The sequence below is a fragment of the Aricia agestis genome, chromosome 5, assembly GCF_905147365.1.
Source record: "Aricia agestis chromosome 5, ilAriAges1.1, whole genome shotgun sequence".
Taxonomy (NCBI): Eukaryota; Metazoa; Arthropoda; class Insecta; order Lepidoptera; family Lycaenidae; genus Aricia; species Aricia agestis.
In genome coordinates this window covers 12,878,869-12,902,022 of record NC_056410.1, presented here as the reverse complement: position 1 = coordinate 12,902,022, position 23,154 = coordinate 12,878,869, and the positions used below count along the sequence as shown (strand labels likewise).

The window sequence follows — 23,154 nt, the reverse complement described above, 5'->3', positions numbered from 1 at the left end:
CCATTCCTGCCGGTTGCTACTCGAAATTTAGTATGATTAGACCTTAAAATTAGCAGAAAGTTCTCATCATCATTATTATCGTAAGCGTCTCCCAACGAGTGCCTGCCGACCTAATTTTGGGCTGCCCGTAAGCATCTCCATTGAGCCGCATGTCGCAGGTTTGTCTTACTGTGGTCTCACTCTATCACTCGTCTGCTCAATCAACAATTTAAATAATATATTATACAAATCACACTCGTAATAAACGATTAGTACGCGAAGGAAGCCGTAGGACATGTTCTAATTCGACGAGCATTAATATTCTGCGATAATATCCCCGCGCAGTGCAAACGCAATCAAACTCGGCAAACTCAAACACTGAGGCTGTCCTCGTAAACGAGTAATCGAGTGTTCAATTGAGCAAGATCTCGATTATCCAGAAATTGAAATCGAACGCGGCAAGCGAATTGAAAACGAATACTCGTTGGTACTTTTTTGGTTCCAAAGAAACTCCAAGAAGCAATCTTTATAGAAAATTGTTACAAGAAAAAGTGGAGCGAGAATGAATTTAGTATGATTGCTGCGCAAGTGGGCAGTATTTAATTAATAATGTAAAGACGACCATATTCTCTGATATTGCCCGTGATCAACACCGGTTATGTATGAAATCTAGACAGTTTTACAATCCTAGTTACAATTAATTGCCAAAGGAGATTAGAGGCCTTCAGATAGAGGTACGTATATAGAATAATGTTCTCTGATATTTAAATAGGTACGCATAATTTTACACAAAAAATCGAAGATTCGTAGCCGCTCTCGTTGCCACATTTATATTTAAATAAAACGGTAGTACTAAATAATTAAGCTGTAAGGTACTCCAAGGGCGCCTCTTGAGCTGAACTCTATTTCAATGGATTAAGACCTTAACTCCACCGGGTTTGTCAGCGAAACACCTCAAAACTCGTTTAAATTCACATCTTTTTCGTGTCTAAATTGGAAGAAAATACGTATAGATATTAGTCTAAAGTTGTAACGAAAATGCGAGGCCGTACATAATAATCGAAGCTAATATTCAATAATAAATAATAATGTATTTTTGTCAAAGAGATGCTCTTATCTAATTTTATGATGAAAGTAAAGTATTATAATTTTATTTTTTAGAACCAGGTGAAAGAGCGATGAACTTTACTTCATTAGGTACGCTTCCCTACTATGGTTTCTCTTAGACATGAATTTGAATTTTAAAATGAGCGTTGCCCTGATTTAATGTTACTACATAATTATGTACAGGTATTCCATATTATATACCTTTTTCGTACAATTCTATTATATTTATTTCAAATCTAGAGTAAGCGAGCAAAACCAATTTTTATATAATTACAAAAAAACAACATAGAGCGTGCAAAATATGTATGTCAATGTAATCTCAATAATACTATTAACGAGTGATAGATAAATAGTAACACTAATTTTTTAAATATATTTTAAAGATTATAAAGTAATTGCATTCTATACGTACACTCAAAACATAACACCCCTATAACACCCCTAGGAAATAGTACCTTTCGGTTGTTATATTATAGCATAGACGTGAAAATCGGCAGGACCCGGCAGGCGTTGATTGGAGAGCGGGTGGTTTACAAAGCTATCCAGATTTCACACCATTCTTGTGACAACTAAACCTATTGTTGTCTGAAGCATATCAGCTGTGTTTGCACTTCCATTATTGTTTGCTTCATTATATATTCAATGAATAATTAAACATCATTGAGAATTTAATGGCGCACTAGTGCTCGTATTTAGCTGATGATTTGCTGAATGTGTACTTCTTTAAAATAATGGAATCATTACCATTTTAATCGTTATTAATTATTAACGAAAAGGTGTGTTTATATTAGGAGATAGACTTACCTCACACATGAATGCAGAAATCATTTTGATGTAATTTGGTAATAATACTTTAGGTTACTGCACAGGTTTACCATTTACCAATATGAAAATCATGAAAAAGCAACAGCTTGACCAACATTCAGTTTTTGATTTAACTTTCTAGATGTTATTTCACGTGTAATATTATAGCGAAGTATAATTCATTAAAATGGGGCCTAATGGAATTAAAATTAAGGATATTTAAAGAAATCTGTCGAAATAAAGACATTCCCAACAAATGTTTCAAAATGGTGAATTTATTTGCATAATTCGGGAACCGAATCCTTTTGTCCGTTCCCGGCGTCGACATAATAAATTCGCTATGTTCTACACTCCAAATATTCTTCTTAACAAAATTATTAAGCCACCTAAAAGGCACCTTTTTCAGCGACTTTCATAAAATAAATAAAGCTTAAATGTTTTTGTCAAAGAAAATTAAATTTCCATATTTTGTAAGGGGTTTATAGTTTTAGGTGTCAGCTATAATTCAGGAAGACCATTTTTGATTTGTGAAAGCTTTTCAGTATTTTACAGGTTGATAAAATTTTCTTATCTAATCTTATATCTTTAAACGAGCAATTCTTGTATATAAATATATAATTGGAATCTCGGAATCGGCTCCAACGATTTTCATGAAATTTAGCATATAGGGGGTTTCAGGGGCGATAAATCGATCTAGCTAGGAATCATTTTTAGAAAATGTCATTTTCATCGGAGACCGAGCAAAGCTCGGTCAAATAGCTAGTAAATAATAATTACAGGTAGGTTTCTAGTAATTTTTTTCTTATATTATACTCTTTTCTTTCTCATCAGGTAGGTTTCTAGTTATTTTTTTCTTATATTATAATCTTTTCTTTCTCATCCTCTCATCACTTTTTCAACCCGTTATTCCATTTTTGCAACTCTCGATAGAAATTGTTAGTTCACACTGAAATTTACGTTACACATCGTCTCGCTTCATTTCAGGGTGACATGACTCTTAGTGGTGAAAAACAAATAAAAAAAATTGCAAAAAAATTACAGTTCACACTGAAATTCGCGTTACACATCGTCTCGCTTCATTTCAGGGTGATATGACTCTTAGTGGTGAAAAACAAATAAAAAAAAATTACAAAAAACTTACAGTTTACACTGAAATTCACGTTAAAAATCGTCTCGCTTCATTTCAGGGTGACATGACTCTCAGTGGTGAAAAACAAATAAAAAAAATTTACAAAAAAATTACAGTTCACACTGAAATTCACGTTACACATCGTCTCGCTTCATTTCAGGGTGATATGACTCTTAGTGGTGAAAAACAAATATAAAAAATTTACAAAAAACTTACAGTTCACACTGAAATTCACGTTACAAATCGTCTCGCTTCATTTCAGGGTGACATGACTCTTAGTGGTGAAAAACAAATAAAAAAAATTTACAAAAAAAATACAGTTCACACTGAAATTCACGTTACACATCGTCTCGCTTCATTTAAGGGTGACATGACTCTTAGGGGTGAAAAACATATAAAAAAAAATTACAAAAAAAAATACAGTTCACACTGAAATTCACGTTACGCATCGTTTCGCTTCATTTCAAGGTGACATGACTCTTAGTGGTTAATAACAAATATTTTAAATTTGAATATGATTTAATTTATAAATATTGGCAAATAGCTTTTCTTATTACTTTATTAGGAAACTGTAGAATAAATTTTCCCCGAGCATTATGTATTCCAGCAGTGTAGGACATCGGTGATTCGCCCGCGAACACAATATGTGTAAATTTAGAAAACGTTTTCGGCACATTATTACTTTAGGGATTTTCAAGGAAATTGCCTTATTACCCGTTTTCAGTTCGATTCTAAGCTAGGATTTAGTGGGATTTGCCGGTCCGCGAAATATATTTATTCATTAAATGGTGGTATCGGTGTGCGCACACTTTAATATTTTAACTTTACCATTAATTATATTTTATTAAACACTTAATAATTAATTTCGTGAAATTGATACTCGTGTAAATTGGTAAGGTTCTGCAACATATTTCTTTGAATTTTATGCTGCTTTTGCATAAAATTCAAAGAATATCGTCTGTCTTTAATTATATACAGGCTTAATAATAAATCAAGCGCATTATATCATAGGTAAATACTAGGAATCGTTATCGACCATGAGAAATGTAAAGGTTTTTTTTAATGAAATATGGGGGCAAACGAGCAAACGGGTTACCTGATGGAAAGCAACTTCCGTCGCCCATGGACATTCGCAGCATCAGAAGAGCTGCAGGTGCGTTGCCGGCCTTTTAAGAGGCAATAGGGTAATAGGGGAGGGTAGGGATGGGAAGGGAAGGGAATATGGGAGGGTAGGGAAGGAAATAGGGTAGGGGATTGGGCCTCCGGTAAAATCACTCACTCGGCGAAACACAGCGCAAGCGCTGTTTCACGCCGGTTTTCTGTGAGAACGTGGTATTTCTCCGGTCGAGCCAGCCCATTCGTGCCGAAGCATGGCTCTCCCACGTATAGTAGGTAATGTTACATTATGAAAGGTAATAATATTATAATGCAGTGTTTTAAAAGGATGGTACCTACGGAGTGTTTTAAAAATAGTATTTTTTTAACTCGTATCGGAACTGAAAATGAAACACGAAAAGGCCGTAACCACACTCAACGCATCATAAAGCAAGCTTTGAGGGGATTCAGGGCACGTAAATGTGGTGTATGAAACAAACTAAACAGTAAGAATACCGGCGCCCGCTCGTAGGTAAATTGTTTTGCTTGTTATTTATGTTCGGCTGCTTGCTAATACGTGCGTTGTGTGTTAAGGACACCGGGAATTTTCCTACCGAGTTGCAAGTCAATACAAACAGATGTGATTAGGGATTGTAACACCCTGTAACTTATACTACATGTAGTTACAACTTCTTATTGCATTAGGTGCCTGCTTAATTGGACATTTATACGCTATTTCTATTTATAGCTTCACACCCCATTCTTATAATAAGGGCGAAAGTTTCTCAGAATATTATGTATGTATTTATGCAATTCTAACCTAACTAACGGATTTTTAGGGTTCCGTAGCCAAATGGCAAAAACGGAACCCTTATAGATTCGTCATGTTTGTCTGTCTGTCTGTCCGTCTTGTCCATCTTTCCGTCTGTCCGTCTGTCGGTCTGTTCGTCTGTCCGTCTGTACGTCTGTCCGCCTGTCCGTCTGTCCGTCCGTCCGGCCGTACGACCTTTTAATTCCATAAAAATAAACATTATTGCTGCTGCGAAACCCTTCATGGGCGAGTCCAACTCGCACTTGGCTGACTTTTTATGAAATTTGGTTCGATGATGTGTAGAGTTCAGAATAAAGTAGGCTGTTTTTAATATCCTGTGATCGTATTTAATGTTAGCGAGGAAATAGAATTAATCAAAAATTTTCAAAATTCGGCACTATAAGGGTATTAGGCACTATTGTAAAAATCCATACTAATATTGTAATTGCGAAAGTGTGTCTGTCTGTTACGTCTTCACGCTCAAATCGCTAAACCGATTCTGTTGAAATTTGGCATGGAGATACTTGAAGTCCCGGGAAAGGACATAGGATACTTTTTATCCCGGAAAAATTTACGGTTCACACACGATAAACGAATTTTGGCGCAACGGAGTTGCGGGCGTCATCTTGTTATAAATATATAAATATTGTACTGCTTTTGTATACGACTGTTTGATGCCAAAATAAAGGAAAAAAACTGTGCTCTACATACTGTGATTTTGTTTTAGATGAGAACAAACTGCGAGAAGGTGAAAGCGGAGGGCGCTACTAACACATACAGTAAATAATCCGACCAGAATCTGTTATTTGGCAAATAACAATTTGGCAAGTAATCAGAATATTGTCAGAAACAAACGTAGAACAAATCTTTTTATTTACTGTCTGTGCTGGTGCTGCCTTTAGCGAGAAAAAATTGCAGTAATAATATCTTCCATTACAAAGTAATTTTCGTCCGAAGCTTGTTAAATAACTCTGTGATCCGTGTAACTACTGAATAATCAGTAGAGGTCGCGTGCGTCGCAGTCGTTTACGCTTCCAGAAGTAATTATTTTGTGTTGACTCCACTACTGCGTGCTCGGCAAATCTTTATTGATTCTGACTAAATGACATGTCAATTTTCACTTTAATAGTTATGTACCATCGAGGAAGTTGATTCCTATGCAATTGACAGACCAACGTTATTTGGTCGAATATGTCAATTCAATGTTAATTGTGATCTGTCAGCTGGGTTTGACGTAACGCAACCAAACTACTTAGGTCCCCGATTTGCATAGGAATCAACTTCTCTGATAGTACATTACGAGATGTTAGTTGTAGCTTCGGAGCAATTCGTTTATCATGCGGGAAACCGTACATTTCTCCGTAATTTAGTATATTCAAATTTCAATGTCCTTTTACGGGATTTAAGGTATTTGAATGATCTAAAACCATACTGAGTTGGAGCGTGGAGACACTATAGGGAGAAATACATGGCACACTTTCTCATTTATATTATTATATTATTAGTATGGACATGTATGCCTTAGATCATGCAATCCCTCAATAAAGACGATTGGCAATTTGACCTTGTAATTACAGAAATTACGAGAAGCCTGTACCCTGATTCTACTTTTGTAACATTAATACACCTTATTATAATATTATATACTCCGACTTCTATTAAAAACAAAATCGTATTCTCATAAACGTCAAACAAACATTATAGAATATAGACCTACCTGCGTTGGTTAGCATTTTCATGGGAATACGGAAAAATAATGACATTTTGTAGTTTAATAGGTAACGGACCAAAACTTTTAAAAACTAAGCTGTTTTATATCGCATTAGTAGAATCGAGGTACAGGTAAAGTACCTGTTAAATTACATAGTAATTCATCAGAATTTGGAACCTATTACAGCAATTGAACCAGGCTCATTTACATTCAGCCACAATACAAGATTGAGGTTGTGCTTTAAGGCTCCTCTCCACGTTGGGCCAAAATAAAATACCATTATTGCCACAATGATAATGAAGATATCTATAACATGCATAATTGACGTTGAACAATGGGTGATCATAGATGAATAGGTAATCTATCATAAAGTATTGGTCTATTATAGAACATTTTACTACTTCTCCTACGCCACGCCGTTCTAATCTTCCTCCATCTTACGATTTTTCGATCTGCAGTCTATCCCTTAAATGATTTGATTTACATAGTCTGATTAATTAATTGAGCAGCACGATCTTGCGCTAGTGTAGCTGTCAGTGGGAAAAGCCGTTGAGATCGATTTAGTTCCAAATTATGATAATAATATAAAATAATATAGCTGTGTTCGAAGTAGCGAAAGCTTTGAGATCGAGTTGATTCGATTCTCGATTCGATTCTGATTTTGTCGGGAGTAAGGCAGCTTGTCATGAGTTCTGAAACTCAAAGCGAGTTTAATTTTTACCCATCCCAATATGTGTTACACTGTACAACGCCTATTAATAAGCAATATTAATAACGTATATTTGAATACACTGCTTTATCAATAAGCTTGTTATGTTACATCTCGAACAGTCAAAAGAAAATCTTTTGCTGCACGATAATAATATAAAAAGTAATAGCCCTTCCAATATGTTTTATGATTTGTTCGCTTTTGCTCTTATTTTTATGTAAGTACACAATATTGAGTTAAAATTATCTAACCCACAAAGTTATCCAAAATATTATGTATTTGGGCTCAAAAATGATTATTGATTTCTTGTAATAATAGGTATTAATTTTTCTTTTAAGTTTTTATTATTTCATAAGATTTTAATTTATTTACAGTAGGTAAATGCAAAAGTTATCACTTGCTCCAGCTGATAATGAAATTTGAATATTACATTGTTTAACATCTCGTACTCAGAAAAAAAGGTGTCTGAAGTGAAAATGTGACGCGATAAATCACGTAACCACTACGCCAGTTGGTCGTACAGTAAATAATTCAACATTTTCCACATTAAATTCCTAAACGAAACTAAGAGGGCGCGGCGTTATTACAAAACCGCATTCTTTTATCCACCTTATTATTTATTCCTCGTGTTACCTTAACAAGGGCTTATTATGAAGTCTAAAGAGAATAAAGTGAGTACATATTTAACGTGAAGTATACCTTCGAAGCCTAACGGGGTTTATTAAATCAGATTATGCATAAAGTATTCTAATTACGGTACAAACGTTAAGGACCGTATTGCTTCAGCTATATTTTACCTTTATATTTTATCGCGATCGTGTATAATTTATTAAAATTATATTATTATTAATATAATAAGCTACTACTAGCGTACTCGTAGTACGAAAAGGTGGTTGTTTCTCCCACATACAAAAAAATCACTGAAGTTTTATTACTTATTGAACCCGCCTTTAAAAGGTCGAGGAAGACCCGAAGCATACGTTTTGGGCGTGCACATCTTGCAGAGGATTGACGTTAAAATGTTTTTATAATCCACGATTGCTGACATAGGTATGGCGTGACCATCCACGGCAAATGTTTGAACTAAAATTATGTTAAAACCGGGGACATATTTGCTTCCATATCTTGTGTCATCATTCCAACCCTTTTCCTTTTGTGTTATCTAACAATAAAAAATTTGGGAAAGTATCGCAAACTGCTAAAAATTTATTCCTTGTGATACAGTTAAATATCTAGAAAATTATCGCATATTTCCTATAATATTATGCTTGAAAAAGTAAAGTCCTCTAATAAGTAAGCATGCAGTAGTTACCTTTTATGTATTATAAAAAAAAAAAAACAGCTATAATAATTTTCTTTACTCACTAATATTTTAATGACATAGACAATATACTTATAAGTACATATTATAAACATAACAATAAACATAATATTGATTAATATTATTGGACCCCCATACTCTAGCTAGAGACAAGCAATTTGTGTTACAGCAAACAAACGTACTATCATTAATAGAAGCTATGGTTATTGGTTGGGATTGCTCTTTGATCTAAATAATATTACTCATTTTTGTACTCGTCTAATATAATCCATTTGTTTTATTATTTAATACCTATATTGCTGTCTTATGGAATCATCTTGCCTTTGGTTGTTACTATTATAAAAGGTCTAATCCATACATGGTAGATTACGAGAAGATCGTACATGCAAATTAAAATGCTATGAATGTAAAGTATTACGTTTTACCCTTTTTAGGTTAGGGTTCCGTATTAAAAATACAAGCTACCGGAAATCTGGAATTTAATCCAGTCCTATGCGGCAGAGTTTTAGAAGCCTGAAATTAATCATTGCTATGCCAAAATTTCTCTTTTGACTGACTTTATAAAAGATGCTCTAGTGTTTAGAATACATTGTATATTTTCATTTAACTAAGTTATTGGTTAAACTAATGTTATATTAAAAGGATAAAAAGTAAACATTGAACTACAAATAAGTATCATTATTAATAATCATTATTGTAAAAGAATAATAATTATTATTTGTACCATTAAATTTTTTTACTTGGCCTGTTTCACCACTTCCTGATAAGTGCCGGATAGGCTATCTACAACTTAACTTGACAGACAGAGTATGGAGCATCTGTCAAATAAGTTGTGGATAGCCTATCCGGCACGTTATCAGGAAGTTGTGAAATAGGCCCTTAGAATGTTCAAAAGTGACAGTCTGTCCCTTTTCAAAATTCTCACGGAATGTTTGAAACATAAATTTTATACTTTCAGTATTTTAACTTGTAAATTGTATTTGTACTAATTGAAAGTATTATTATATCAAATGAAAGAACAATGTTAACAAAAAAAAACTTTTTACATTTTAATATCAATTTAGAAAATAATAATTATATATAGTACGTTACACGACTCTATGATAGACATCTATTGACAAAAGCTTCAGTTGCTGAATGTACTGTCTAGTTAATTTGCTCTACCTAGCTCTACGAAATTAAAGGCTCTACTCAAGATGGTGGTGCCCTCTATTGACAAAAGTTGTAACCAGGCGCAGTGCTAGTAAGGTTGTTCGGCAAGCGTTGAATTAGTAAACCGATCGGTGTATAGATGGTGCTACATACCAGTTTTTTATTTTCAAAGTGAACATATTACAATAACCCGAATAACCTGGATAATATTTGAATAGTGATACTGATATTGTGGGCTGAAATATTATTATTATACAGTAGTTTATCGCGCGGAAACCGTACATTTTTCCGGGATAAAAACTATCCGGGACCCAAAGTATCTCCCCGCCTTTCAGAAAAATCTCGGTTCAGTGGTTTCGTGAAGAGACAAAGGACAGACAGACAGACATACAGACAGACAGGCAGACAGACAAGCAGACACACTTCTTTTTTTCAGTTCAGTCAAGGTTTACTATTAAGAGCCCATATGACCCTAACTTGACTACATACTTTAACCTAGATCTTAAAATCTGTACGTACTAGAAAACTGATTTTTGACACAAGTAACTTCAGTTCATAAAGATTAAATGCTCAAGACGAAAACACGATTACTCAAAAAATGCTCGATAGTTTCTTTTTTACAAAAAACCTTGTTTTAGACACATTTTTGCTTGGATCTCCGAAGTTTGCTGTCTTTTCTTTAATATTTTTTAATATCTAAAAAGGTATTGATAAAACCTAAATTTGCTCAAAATACTTTTTTCATAATCATTATAGTTCGTCTTTTATTCAAGTAAAACTAACTCGGCGATGATTCCGCGTCGTCCTTTGTCACCTGGCATATGAATGACGGGCGTGAGTGTGAAGAGAGAAGGACGATGTTTGATTTTTAGAGTCAGGTGAGCTCTTAAGAGGATTCCACACCGCCCTTTTTTCCATACAAACGTTGTCCCCTGTTTCCTCCCTGGATAATGCTAGTAGAGTTATAATTTTTTTCCTGAATATCTACGGCCACTAATACAATGTCCCTATGTTTTCTTTTTTTTCATAATTTAATTATTAAATAAGATATGAACATTCAAAAACCCAAAAAAATGGCCAGATTTTCCGCTGTGTTCAAAGGTTCAGAAAACAGATTTGGCTAGATTATACAAAAAAAGCAAAACATAGGAACACAGCTCAAGCGTTTTTTTAATCTTTAATGAACAAAGTACTTAAATCGGTTAAGTTTTGGAGAAGGAATCAGGGGACAACGAATCGTTGATTTTCTGGATTTTCTGCAGTTGTCTCTATCGCGTTCTGTGGTATAGGCTTGAGGTAAGGGAGACAGCTATAGATATTACACGTACTTTTTTTTCATTTCTCTAGCCCCTGTTGTATCCTCTTAAAATATATAAAAAAAACTGCCTTAAAGATAATTACCACGCAGAAAAACGACGCGCGAGCCCTCACAAAGCTCGGCTTTTAGTTAATGGCCTTCCCTACGGAGATTCCGTAATTTACCGTATTTAAAGCCTTATAATATACTCACAATTTGAAAGCTACAAAGTTATAATAAAAATACAGCAATAATCTTCAGTATATCAACATTCTCTTCCCCGTTTTAAATGTTCTAATTTTGTTTATTATACTCATGATATCAGCTTCCAAAGTAAAACCAATTTATCAAAATTCAAGCATACATTCAGTATCTCCTTAGGATTTATAAATTACTTTTATTTGAAACACACGCCAATAGATCGACAATATCATATACTACATATTCCCCGTTTTAAATTTTTTTACGACAATTTTGAACTAAGTTAAGTAAAAAAAATAGGGTTTTGGTGCGATTTCGGCAACGCGGCAAATGTATGGCCAAGGTCGTTTGTTTGGGGGACGGCCTTAAGTAGCTATTCCAGACACGCCGTTACGCCGAGATGTAGCTTCACTCTGCATCCTCTATCGGTTGTATCACGGGGAGTGCTCTGAGGAATTGTTCGGAATCATACCTCCTGCAACTTTTCGCCATCGTCCCACGCGAAAAACATACCATCCTCATCATCTTGATGAGTGGCAGTCTTCCACAGTGCGTTTCTCGCGTAACTTTCTGCCGCGCACTGTAAAACTCTGGAACGAACTGTCACCAGCAGTATTTTCGGAACTATACGACCTGCAAACCTTCAAGAACAGAGAGTGTACCCCCTTAAAAAGCCGGCAACGCACCTGCAGCTCTTCTGATTTGCTCGTTTGCCCCCTTATTTCATAAAAAAAACATACTCGTTGCTGAATAGTCTAAAAAACAGTCTGAGATTGAACCACATTCGAAGTATGAGAAACTAGGAATTAGGCTAGGAATGATAAAAACTATGGTTTTTATTAATTTCATTTTTCATAAAAAGTATCCTACGTCCTTTCCCGGGATTTAAAGTATCTCTATACTAAATTTCAGCAAAATTGGTTTAGCGGTTTGGGCGTGAAGAGCATTTATAATACTAAGCGTGGATGGTAGTTTCATATCCAAAACAGTCATTATGCCTATAAATGATTTTTTTTCTAATACGATCTTCCCGTTTTAGTCACAAATCAAACAATCTGACGATCGTATTAGCACAACCATGTTAGTTTTTCTATTTGCTTCTTAGGTCGCCGTTTTCATTAAATTATCACTCCTTTCGCTGTTGCTATCTCGATAATTTATTTAGTATCGATTACGAAGTGTCTTTTTTTATTTGTTTAATATTTATTTAAATCGATCAATTTACATGTAGCGTCTAAAATATTACCGTCATTACGTATATTATGATTGTTTGTGTAAAAAAGTTACTAGACATTATAATTAGCTTCCTAATTTATTAGAAGTCTTCCATTACGAAATCAATTTCGTCACCGAAGGTGCGAGATGTACCATGAAATTATTATGTCAATGTGGGTGAAAGGGCATTGACCATAAAGATAATATACCTAGCGGAATAGAGCAACAATCTCAAGCTGTCAAACGTAACCAAAATTGGTTTTCATTTGTGTGAAAAATATGTGTACGTAATCTACGTATACACTTCACAAGCATGATTGAAAATGAATTCTATGAGATTAATGATTATATTGTCAATGTACGGCACGTGCCGACTGGACGTCAAAAAAAGAGTGCTGCTGTCATGTATTACACGTCTCTTTTTACCACGCAGTGTTACTGATAGTGACATCTCTCTTGCTCAGGCCTTTGTTTCTCTATTACGCTAGGTATATTAACTTTATGGCATTGACCCACTAGACCGCGAAAACACTTCGTTATTATGTCAGAGAGCCCGAGGGACAAGCTTTCTTGAGACAAAAGAAGAAAGGTGGGAAGGAGTAGGAAATTCATATTCCAATTTATCACCCCGATAATAAATCGGGAGACAACACGAAGCTACAATGACCAAAAGGTAGAAAAAAGTTAAGGGGAAGCACAACGTCAATAAAAGGAAACTTGATGGGATTGTTTAAAATTTGAATGCTTAAAATAGTTCAATTTTTGGTAGAACTACAAACTAAAAAAATTTATGAAACATTTTCTTACTGAAGCCTTAAAATCTCAACCGCCCTTTGACGAAGAATATGGTAGGTGCCTTCTAATAGAATATAATTTTGGCACAGTAGTGCGACACAGCTTCAAGGGCAAGAAGGTGTATGTTTGATGAACGATTATACCTGCCGCGCCGTTAGCAAGGCTTTTAAACTCACTGTTTATATAGTAAGTGTTAAATTAGGAGACATTGACTTTGACACCTATAATTATATTCAAATAGGAATATTTTAAGCGACACTGTGTCCTCAACCCTCGTAGAGCGTGCCGGGTCAAGGCTACAGTATAAATAATGTACAGTAGATCAACTTTATACAATACTACTAATGGCAGGCACATTTAAGCGTGAATTATAATAATGACAGCAAAAAATATTATGTATTGCATCAATTTGCTTACATGGACACGGCTTAGTTACGCTTCTGTATAAATTTGTATTGGGGCTATGAAAACATTGCCGTGTTAGTCATTTTTTGGGGTTCCATACCCAAAGGGTAAAAACGGGACCCTATTAATAAGACTTCGTTGTCTGTCCGTCAGCTGTCTGTCTGTCTCCAGGCTGTATCTCAAGAACGCTATAACTAGACTTGTGAAATTTTCACAGATTGTGTGTTGCTATCAACAAATACAAAACAAAATAAAATTAATATTTAAGGCTACCATACAACAAACGTGATTTTTTGTCTTTTTTTGATTGATATCAATAATCACAAAATACAGGTGAAATTTTCACGAAATACTCAATTTATATAGGTTTTTATAATAAAATTAAAAAATATATTTTAGGGATATATCCCAATAAAAAACAATCAAATTTTTGGCCTATTTTGCTCTATAACGGATCGGAACTCTTCATGCGCGAGTTCCACTCGCACTTGGCCGATTTACACCTGTGCCTTTTGCATTTCAAAATTTTAACAGCATGGATTTAATTTTTTAAGTAACAGTTAATTACGAAAGGCATATTTTATGGGTCTCGAAAGAAAAGTAAATAAAACATATTTTCATAAATCAAACACTCTATATATTGAAAGATGTAACATTGAATAAAAATAAATTATATTACATTATATAATGTATGTATTACAATATATAAACAGCAGAAATAACAACAATAATAATGTATCTACAAATAGCATATTAAAACATCACCGACAGCATTATTTTCTTTTCAATTTAATATTATTAAAATATTATGTTGATCTACGTGTTGACACAAGTTCTTCGAGAGTTACTTCCAAATGTCATGCCTAAACATCTTCAAAAAAAAATGTACAAAAGTATTGAAAATTAGATTGTATAAAAATAGACAAAATTTATAAAAATTTAAGGTATGAATAACAATAGTCAATCATACAATTTATAGTAGATCCTAAGCTCCTTGTAAAACCAAGGACATAATTATTTACAATATTCCGAAGTCTGCGTTGAACAGTTCCGAAAATTCAGTCAAGCAACATTTCTGTCACCAAGTTTTAAATACTGCTAAATTATTTCATACGTTAACATTTTTGCTTACAGATAAATTGTGTCTATTGAGTAGCCGTTTTGTTTTTGCTTGGAGAACAGTTTTGTTGTAAGAATATCGATGAGAGGCTTCAGAGTGTCTGAGTCAGAGGTCAACAGAGGTTGATCTTGATTGAAAGATTTAATGGAAGACGAGTCCACGGGGAGGAAAGTCTTAGGTTGGAAAGATCTCAGGGTAGACTCGACAGGTAAGAAACGAGGTGGTTGCGATGCCGAGTAAGATGATTCTACGGGCAAGAAGGTACGAGATTTTGTTGGTGAGGAGTTGGCAGGCAGGAATGTACGAGATTGGGCAGGTTTGAAGGCTGAAGAATCAGCGGGCAAGAAAGTATGAGATTGGACAGGCTTGAAGGACGACGAGTCGGCGGGCAGGAAGGTACGAGATTGAGTAGGTTTGAAGGCCGAAGAATCGGCGGGCAAGAAGGTATGCGCCTGCTGTGTGAAAGATTTCAACGCAGATTCTTGTAGAGCTTTGATAGATGATTCGTCGAATAATGAGGTGGTTTGCTGCTGCGGCTGCTGGTATTGGTACTGATATTGGTTGTTGTACTCCTTGAAGAAGTGGTAGTTGTATCCCTTGGATTCTCCAGTACTGCCGGGGATGGTATTCGATATGTAGCCATTGTTATTGTAGTTATTCACAGACTGATAGCTCGTAGTTCTCGTGAAACTGCCAGCTGTAAGAAATACATGTCATTAATATTTGTATGAAAACACCACGTTAAAATGATTGTATTATTCACTAAAATCGTTTCGATAAAAAGTAGGACTCTATACGTACCACACAAGCCAGAGTATTTGACAGATTCAGATAGGCCGAAAGCGCTGCACCGTGGACTTCCTTTTTCGTAGGGACTGGCTCCGATGACGTTGCCTCCGGGCCCGTAGTTGCACACGTACAGCTTGGTGTAGCCTTTCACGTTGTCGTGGTAGTACGTGAAGCCACATCCCACGTGAGAGGTCTCACCCCAAACCAACTGAAAATTGATGTTGTATTGTTAGGTTGTTTAGTCGCAAACTAGTTTCAACGATCAGTTAAATCAACGGCTCATAAAAATCCATATATAATATTTAAATATATTATGTAACGAGCACCGATTTCGTAAGATATAATCTTAATCTAAATCCCTGTCGTATCTAATAGTCGATCCTCAATAATCTGTTTTGGAACCTTGAGTTAGATTTATTTGCCAACATCTCGAGTAATTTTTCATGGAATGATTGTGGTTTCTCTCTTTAATGACGTTGTGTTATGTAACAGAATGAATTTTTCAAAGCTTATTTTTTTCTTAAATTCCGCTACATGACAATGTTAAAACATTAAAGGGCAATTAACACTAGCAGGCTAGTCCATATATCAGTTGTGCCGCCTCATATCAGCCTTAATTTTATAGGCCTTTGTTTACAAATATTTTTATCATACGCACCTGTGAGTAATGTCCCGTTCCGTGCGCGCCGTTGATGGGCTTGAAGCCAAAGATGCTGACTTCATCGAACCAGGCTTTGATCTGCTTCATGAAGTCGGGCTGCTGGTCGGCGGGGGAGGATGGGGGGCGGGTGGTCCATGTTGCCGCTAGGTTCTGGCCCACGGGAAAGCGGCCCACGTCGCGCTGCGCCGCTCTGTCATGCTGCGGCGTGCACTGGTCGGACCACTGCTGCGCCCGCGCTGCAAGTTCGTCGTCCCACACCTGGAATCCAAGAGTTCAATGCATTATAATTACCGCTATTTTGTTACAAATAAGGAGTATTATTGTATCGTCTATTTTACGGCCCAATAATAACATTATGATAATTAAATTATTGACCAAAATAACTTCGTCATCTTAAATAATTTGTGTGAAGAAGCTTTTTAGCTGTTCTGCTGTTATGTAACTGATAAAATATTATGACTTCGTCACATTACACAGTGATAAAATCGGAGAGTTATCATAATTTTATAATAACTATATAATATATAGCCATATACTTTTGAGTAATTAATAATAATAATCTGATTTATTACCACCCGTTAAGGCCAAGCTTAATATTAAAGTTAAATTAGAATCTAGAATCACATTTATTATTTTGACTTTTGTGACATCCACCTTTAATCATGTCATTATTGGGATATTAAACGTATTTTATTCTCAAAAAAATTGTTAATTTGCCTGATTTAAAGCATGCAGAACTATTGATATTCTTTGAGCTTCATAGTTTAATTTTATTAAGTTTCTTAATATCTCATTTACCATTTCCATCATGTTAGCTGCGGGCGGCTGGCTCGACACTTGTCCCAAAGCCACGGATTGCCTCAGACGATTATGAGCGTCGACGATCGCCTGTTTCTCGAACGCGGTCAACCCTCCTGACTCTATAACGAGACACATCTCTGTTACTTTCTTATTTTTTCTTATATACTTCTAACTCATTCTTAAAAAAAGCAAATAAAGTCAAAACGTCTTCGAGAGAATTACTTCTTTTTAGAAATGGCAGTTACATAATTATAAATCTTTGAAACAACCATGAAATATGATTCTAAGATTGTAAGATTCTCTTGAGACATTAGGTAATATTGACAAAATATAAAATCAAACATGGTCGTGGTCATGATCTTGGTCGTTCAAACAAAGTGTCAAGGTGAAATGGTTACAAGTATTATAATTCTCCATGATTCGCCTCAGTCGTCTCATCTATCATAGTTAGAAGAATATTTTTCAAGTGTGCACCATGTATAGTAAATTTATGATTAATAAATATTAATAGGTACTACTTTTATTGCGAGTGAATCATATTTGATCACTGTTGTATTTGATGAGACGATGAAACTTTAAAATATATTATATATTATGTTTTAATTTACACTACTTATTTTACAAATTTTCTTAATAATTAAAAATTAATTATTCAGAACTATTTTCATAGTTCAAGGTGACAGTAAAAAATTAGGTGAGTTTTGAGAAAGCACAAAAAAAAATTAAGGGATGTAAAATCATTACTTACTTATCAATTGTTTCCCAGGTCCGCAACCCTCTGCTGCTAGTAGACTTCCCATAACAAACAACACTAGGGTAATCATTTTGCAATTTATTGATTTTAGCACTTAACGAAAATACACAATCTAAGTTGAGATTCGTAACAAAAGCATCGACTAATATTTACGAAACGTCAAACTTCAGTACTGCCGGTGATCCGCCACACTTCGTGCGTCGCGCTCTCCGGAGTTTAGCAAAATGCACGGATGGAGGAGGCGCGCGCTCTTATGTACCCGCTACGCGTTACCACGGAGACGCCGAGACGCCACTATCGTCCGGGCCCGCCTGCAATTCCAAATGCTCATTTTCAATCGCTCTCACGTCCTCATAACACAATACATAATATTCGTTCCAAAAATTATTTAACTCATTCGAAAATTGCATAATTTTCACTGCAACGCTGTGATAACCGCCGGTCGCGAGTGCGATCGACGCGTATTACCGCTCGTCTAGTGTACTCAGTTACGAAACGCAGAAAGGTTAAAAGTCCATCGTTCGGCCACTTTTTATCTGAAGTAATAATTTAAAACTCATTATCCTGCACCCGGTGGCTTTCAATGAAATCCAGTTCTTGTGATGTGTCCGAGCCCAAACGTGGAAATATGTTGACAGATATTGGTCGCAACGGAAGTGGTCTTTAAGCAAAATTATAGACAGCTAAAAACGAGGAACCTTTTTTCTTTTTAAGGCTACTTCATTTTATGGCTTTTCGAGAACAAAAGATCGAGAAGAAAGACGTTTTGGACCCGAACATAGTGAAAATCGTAAGTTTCGGTAGAAGCCTCATTTGAAGTTTGCATTAGTTACTATCCCGCTAATAAAACTACGTAAGGCCATTACGATTCGAATCTGATCTATAAAGAAAAATTTAAATAATTATGTGAATAAAATTAAATTCGCTCATACCGAGGAGACATCTTGTCTGTTACCAACCAATCCGGTTTTTCACCTGAGCATAATTTTTGCTCGTGGTTCATTAATTTGCATATTAATATCAGTATTTGATATCATCTAGGTAATGGATTCAGCGCCAAATTTCATCCTTTGCCAAAGTCAAGTATTTTTTTTATGTTTTAAGAACTGGTTGTTTATATAAACACCTGACGCTTTTTATCTCTGAATGAAATGTTGTTAGCTTGTGAGTCAAATAAAATATTATTACATATTATTTATCAAAGAAACTCTGACAGAACTTAGCTTTATCACTAGAAATTGAAAAGAATTTTTGTTATGAGCTCATCGCTGTAACATTTCATTCTTATGAATTTTCAACATAATGATAATATTGTGTTTTCTTATGTAAACGAAAACCTAAAGCTATGTACGTAACGTACGAAATTGTTAAAAATATTATATGCTTAATAAAGGAGTTCCTCCAATGTAAATTTCATCTATTCACTAAAGTTTATGTTGAAAAACAGTTGAGTTCTTTTTAATTTTAAAGCGTACAAGAAGAGAGTACAATGAAACGTTTTATGGAATCGCGTGGGTCAGAAAATCCTCGAAAATGCCTCAACATTTTGACCCCCTCCGCCCCTTGGAGAGATTTTGTAAGATTTTCCCAAACCTCACGCGAGATTTTCTATTCATTTGTTCTATTACTTTCATATTTTAAGACTAGCAAAAACTAGTACTTGAGAATATTATAATTTATAAGTCTACCAAAATCTGATGGCAAAAAGTGCGAAAGCAAATTGACTCTAGCAATACCGGGGTGATTGGAATAAAACATTTTTAATCCTTTTTTTTCCCTATAGCGGCTGATTCTGTGTGTGAAACATGCAAATAATATATACATTTATCACATGATAAAAAATGATATTTTTTGAAAATCTGCTGTCAAAATTTGCCATCAGATTCTAGTAGACCTATTATAATATTATTGTCAAGTATGTACTAAAAATAATTTAATTTAAATAAGTAATTTTCACACAATTTTACACAGTTTTTGCTGGAAAAAATTACGTGATATTTGCTACGACCCTTCCCCTCCCCCAAGAGAGATTTGAAAAGAGATTTGAAAAGGGGCTTGAGGGTCGGGAGGAGAGCCTCCCGTAGAACACCTCACGTAATTAATGGACGCCCCCTTAGTGACATAATATTATGTGGCTATAATATTGACGTCAAACTAAGTTTTCCTGTTAATTATTTTTTTTTCAGCTAAACAATATATAAAATTAATAAAACTATTCCGATAAGCCATTTTTAACCGCCTCTGAAATGTCACAGTAGGCAGGTAAAATTTTTTTGACTGAATCTCATAATCATCGGAACATGACGTTATAAATTTATTACTAGGGGTCATCAACGCTAGCCATTTATCACTTATACAGGTTTTTGGATCGGCAAGCGCAGAGTTAACTGAACGGCCTTACGAGAATTTTATGTCCTTTCTAGGTATATAAAATTTCATTTAATAAGGAAAATAGGAACGTCTTCTAGTAAGTCTAGACCGACCCTAAGTACTTTCCGTTTCTATTATACAAAAATTAAGCTTAGGCCAAACCTACGCGACCAGGCGACTGCAAAGCGGAGCGTCAATTTGTCAAATGTGTGTTTTGTATACAAAAAACACATTTGGCAACTTGACGCTTTAAGATGAATAACTACATACTACATACATTTTATACCTAGCAAAAAGATGGCGTCTGCTGTGAACTATCGTTTTACTTTCATCTCTCAACAATATTTTAATAACTGAAATTGTAAAAAGTTTAAAAAACCTTATACAATAAAATGCTTTATAAAATATAACCTTTGATTTCTTTTTCTTGTTGTGTGCTGTCGCGTGATATGATATTTAAAAGCTATTTCAAATGCATATTAATTATGTCAATCGGTATTTAATACCAATATGTGAAATTAAAAAACCTGTATGTCATATCATAAAGTGGTAAAGTAACCTACTCCCCGCTGATATTGGTTGCTAATATAAAAATCATGTTTAAGAGCTAATTTTAGATGTATACAGCATGTCTCCATGCCATAAAAATCCACAAAAATACAACCGTGTGTTAGCGACCGTAAGTATAATAAAAATACAAGACAATCGGATATTATAACGAAACCTCTTCAGGAGCATAGAATTAGAACGTATTTTGTTATCGTTGTTCAGGAGTACAGTATGTATTCTAGTGAATATTGATATACGATGAACATTAATTATTTTTATATTACATTCGATAATTTTCATAATTTAATTAATAAGTAACTCACAAATTTAATGTCATAAGTGAGTGCACAACTTTTCTAATTAGCCTTTATTTCGGACACTCTGTACCTATAAAAAGTCATTAGTATTTTTATAACCTTTTAAATATACAATTTATTGTTTCTTGCACCTATTTAAGATATTTTTGAGATAATTATCGGTATCATGCAAACGATACATGCTGCGATGTTAGCTGGCACTTTAGGAAGTGCATTTGATACCATCGCATCAGGAAACGATGATGGATGTTACGGGGATGATTAAATCGACAATAAAAACAAAATATATAAAATAAGTACTAGAGGACGCCCGCAACTCCGTTGCGCCAAAATATGTTTAACGCGCGGGCACCGTACATTTTTCCGGGATAAAAACTATTTTATGTCCTTTCCCGGGACTCAAGGTCCCAAGGTCCCATGCCAAATTTCAGCAAAATCGGTTCAGCGCTTTAAGCGTGAAGAGGTATAGTCTGTCAAAGAAGCTAAGGAATTAAAAAGTGGCATCATCGTAGTGTCATACCCTTAGATTTATTTGAAACGGGACGACACTACGATGTTGCCACTTTTTAATTTCTTCACTTTTTTGACAGACTATAACAGGCAGACAGACAGACAGACACACTTTCGCATTTATAATATTAGTATGGAAGTATGGATAATGTAAGTGCAAGGTAAGTTATTATTTCTACTTTTTTTTAAATGCGATATGTGTCTGCCCTCGTGTTCCGCGTTGTTTGATGTGCCGCCGCTTCTGCGATGGCTTTTATTTTAAATATCAACCCATAAGGACTTTTGGCCCATTAAAACCGAGAATTGAATGCTGCGACATCGGGTCATTGTTTTTATATTAATTAATTCTTATTAAATATAATTGCGCAGGAACCCGACTTGTTTTGATGAGTCGGAAAATTATGCTCTCAATTTTCGAACTTGTCAGTGGCGAGCTTTTGATGGTAGCCAGATTAAAATCTAAACATATCCACTTGTTATCACTTGTATATTTCTGGTCTTTCATGCCAACAGTTAATCCAACCGCGGGGGAAAGTGTGAAAATATGTCCGCTAAGTAAGATCAAAAGTCAAAGCCAAAAAGCTTCAAATTGTTAAAAACACGTTTAATGTTTACCCCGCAGATATTCTTACTGGTTCTCTATCAATAGTCAAGCCACAAAAGCGACTTCACGAAGTTTAGTGGTGGCGGATGGCTTTATTAAAAACAACTAGCAATAGTGGGAAAACGTATATGTATATAAATGGTGGCCATCATGCAGCCAGCGTACGAAGAATAACAAAGAGTTTTTACTCTCTCTGAGATGATGACTCTGAGCTGATGTCAGATGATTAACTGTCCCACAGAATCAGTGACATATCCATCACTACCTTAAATATTATAATGAACGTTACAAGAAAATATTAGTGCCGGGATTAATACATTTTTTGGTTCCCGTTATTACTAATATGTATTTCTTGAGTAAGTAAAATTAACTTTGCTTGGCGACTCATATTAATGTGGTACTTTTGTTTAATTTTAGCTCATAATATTGACTAATGAAAAACTTATTTAACATCCTGCTAAAATCATTTTTAAATATTTTATGAAAGTGTTAGATACTCTACGCAAAATGTTCTAAAGGTGTGACTTTGTTTCATCTTATGTGGGTAAGACGAGTTCAAAGTGTCGAACTTGTCCTGACCATATAAGAATACAGAGAAATAAAAAATGACAACAAAATACATGAATATAATTTATATTTGTAAACGTTTGAAATGAAAATCCTGAATGTTTGAAATGAAAAGTCTTCGCTTGGTCGGAAGATTTTCATTTTTCTTTGACGCTACAAGCATATTCCCAAGGCGCATATGGCAAAACAACGTTTGCTGGAGCAGCTACTATTTAAAATTATTTTATAATTGAAGAATTTGTTTTATAATTGAAGAAAACCTTTGTCTCAACATTTATTATAATAAGGTTGTCAACACTCGGTATCGAGGTGAACAAATGCATTGATGATTATTCCTAATGGAGTGAAGTCACGATTTATAATAAACGTTCGCATCGACAC

General features: G+C 34.8%; 1 protein-coding gene across 1 annotated transcript; it reads right to left on the bottom strand.

Annotated features, from left to right (window-relative positions):
- Positions 1-14,451: 14,451 nt before the first annotated feature.
- On the bottom strand, positions 14,452-18,157 carry LOC121727257 (cell wall protein PRY3-like). Its single transcript, XM_042114983.1, has 5 exons — positions 17,851-18,157; positions 17,100-17,221; positions 16,299-16,559; positions 15,653-15,848; positions 14,452-15,548 (listed from the first exon to the last, which is right to left on the bottom strand). Exons 1-5 carry the CDS (start codon positions 17,924-17,926, stop codon positions 14,860-14,862), a joined length of 1,344 nt encoding a protein of 447 aa, XP_041970917.1. The 5' UTR covers positions 17,927-18,157; the 3' UTR covers positions 14,452-14,859.
- Between the last annotated feature and the right edge of the window lie 4,997 nt (positions 18,158-23,154).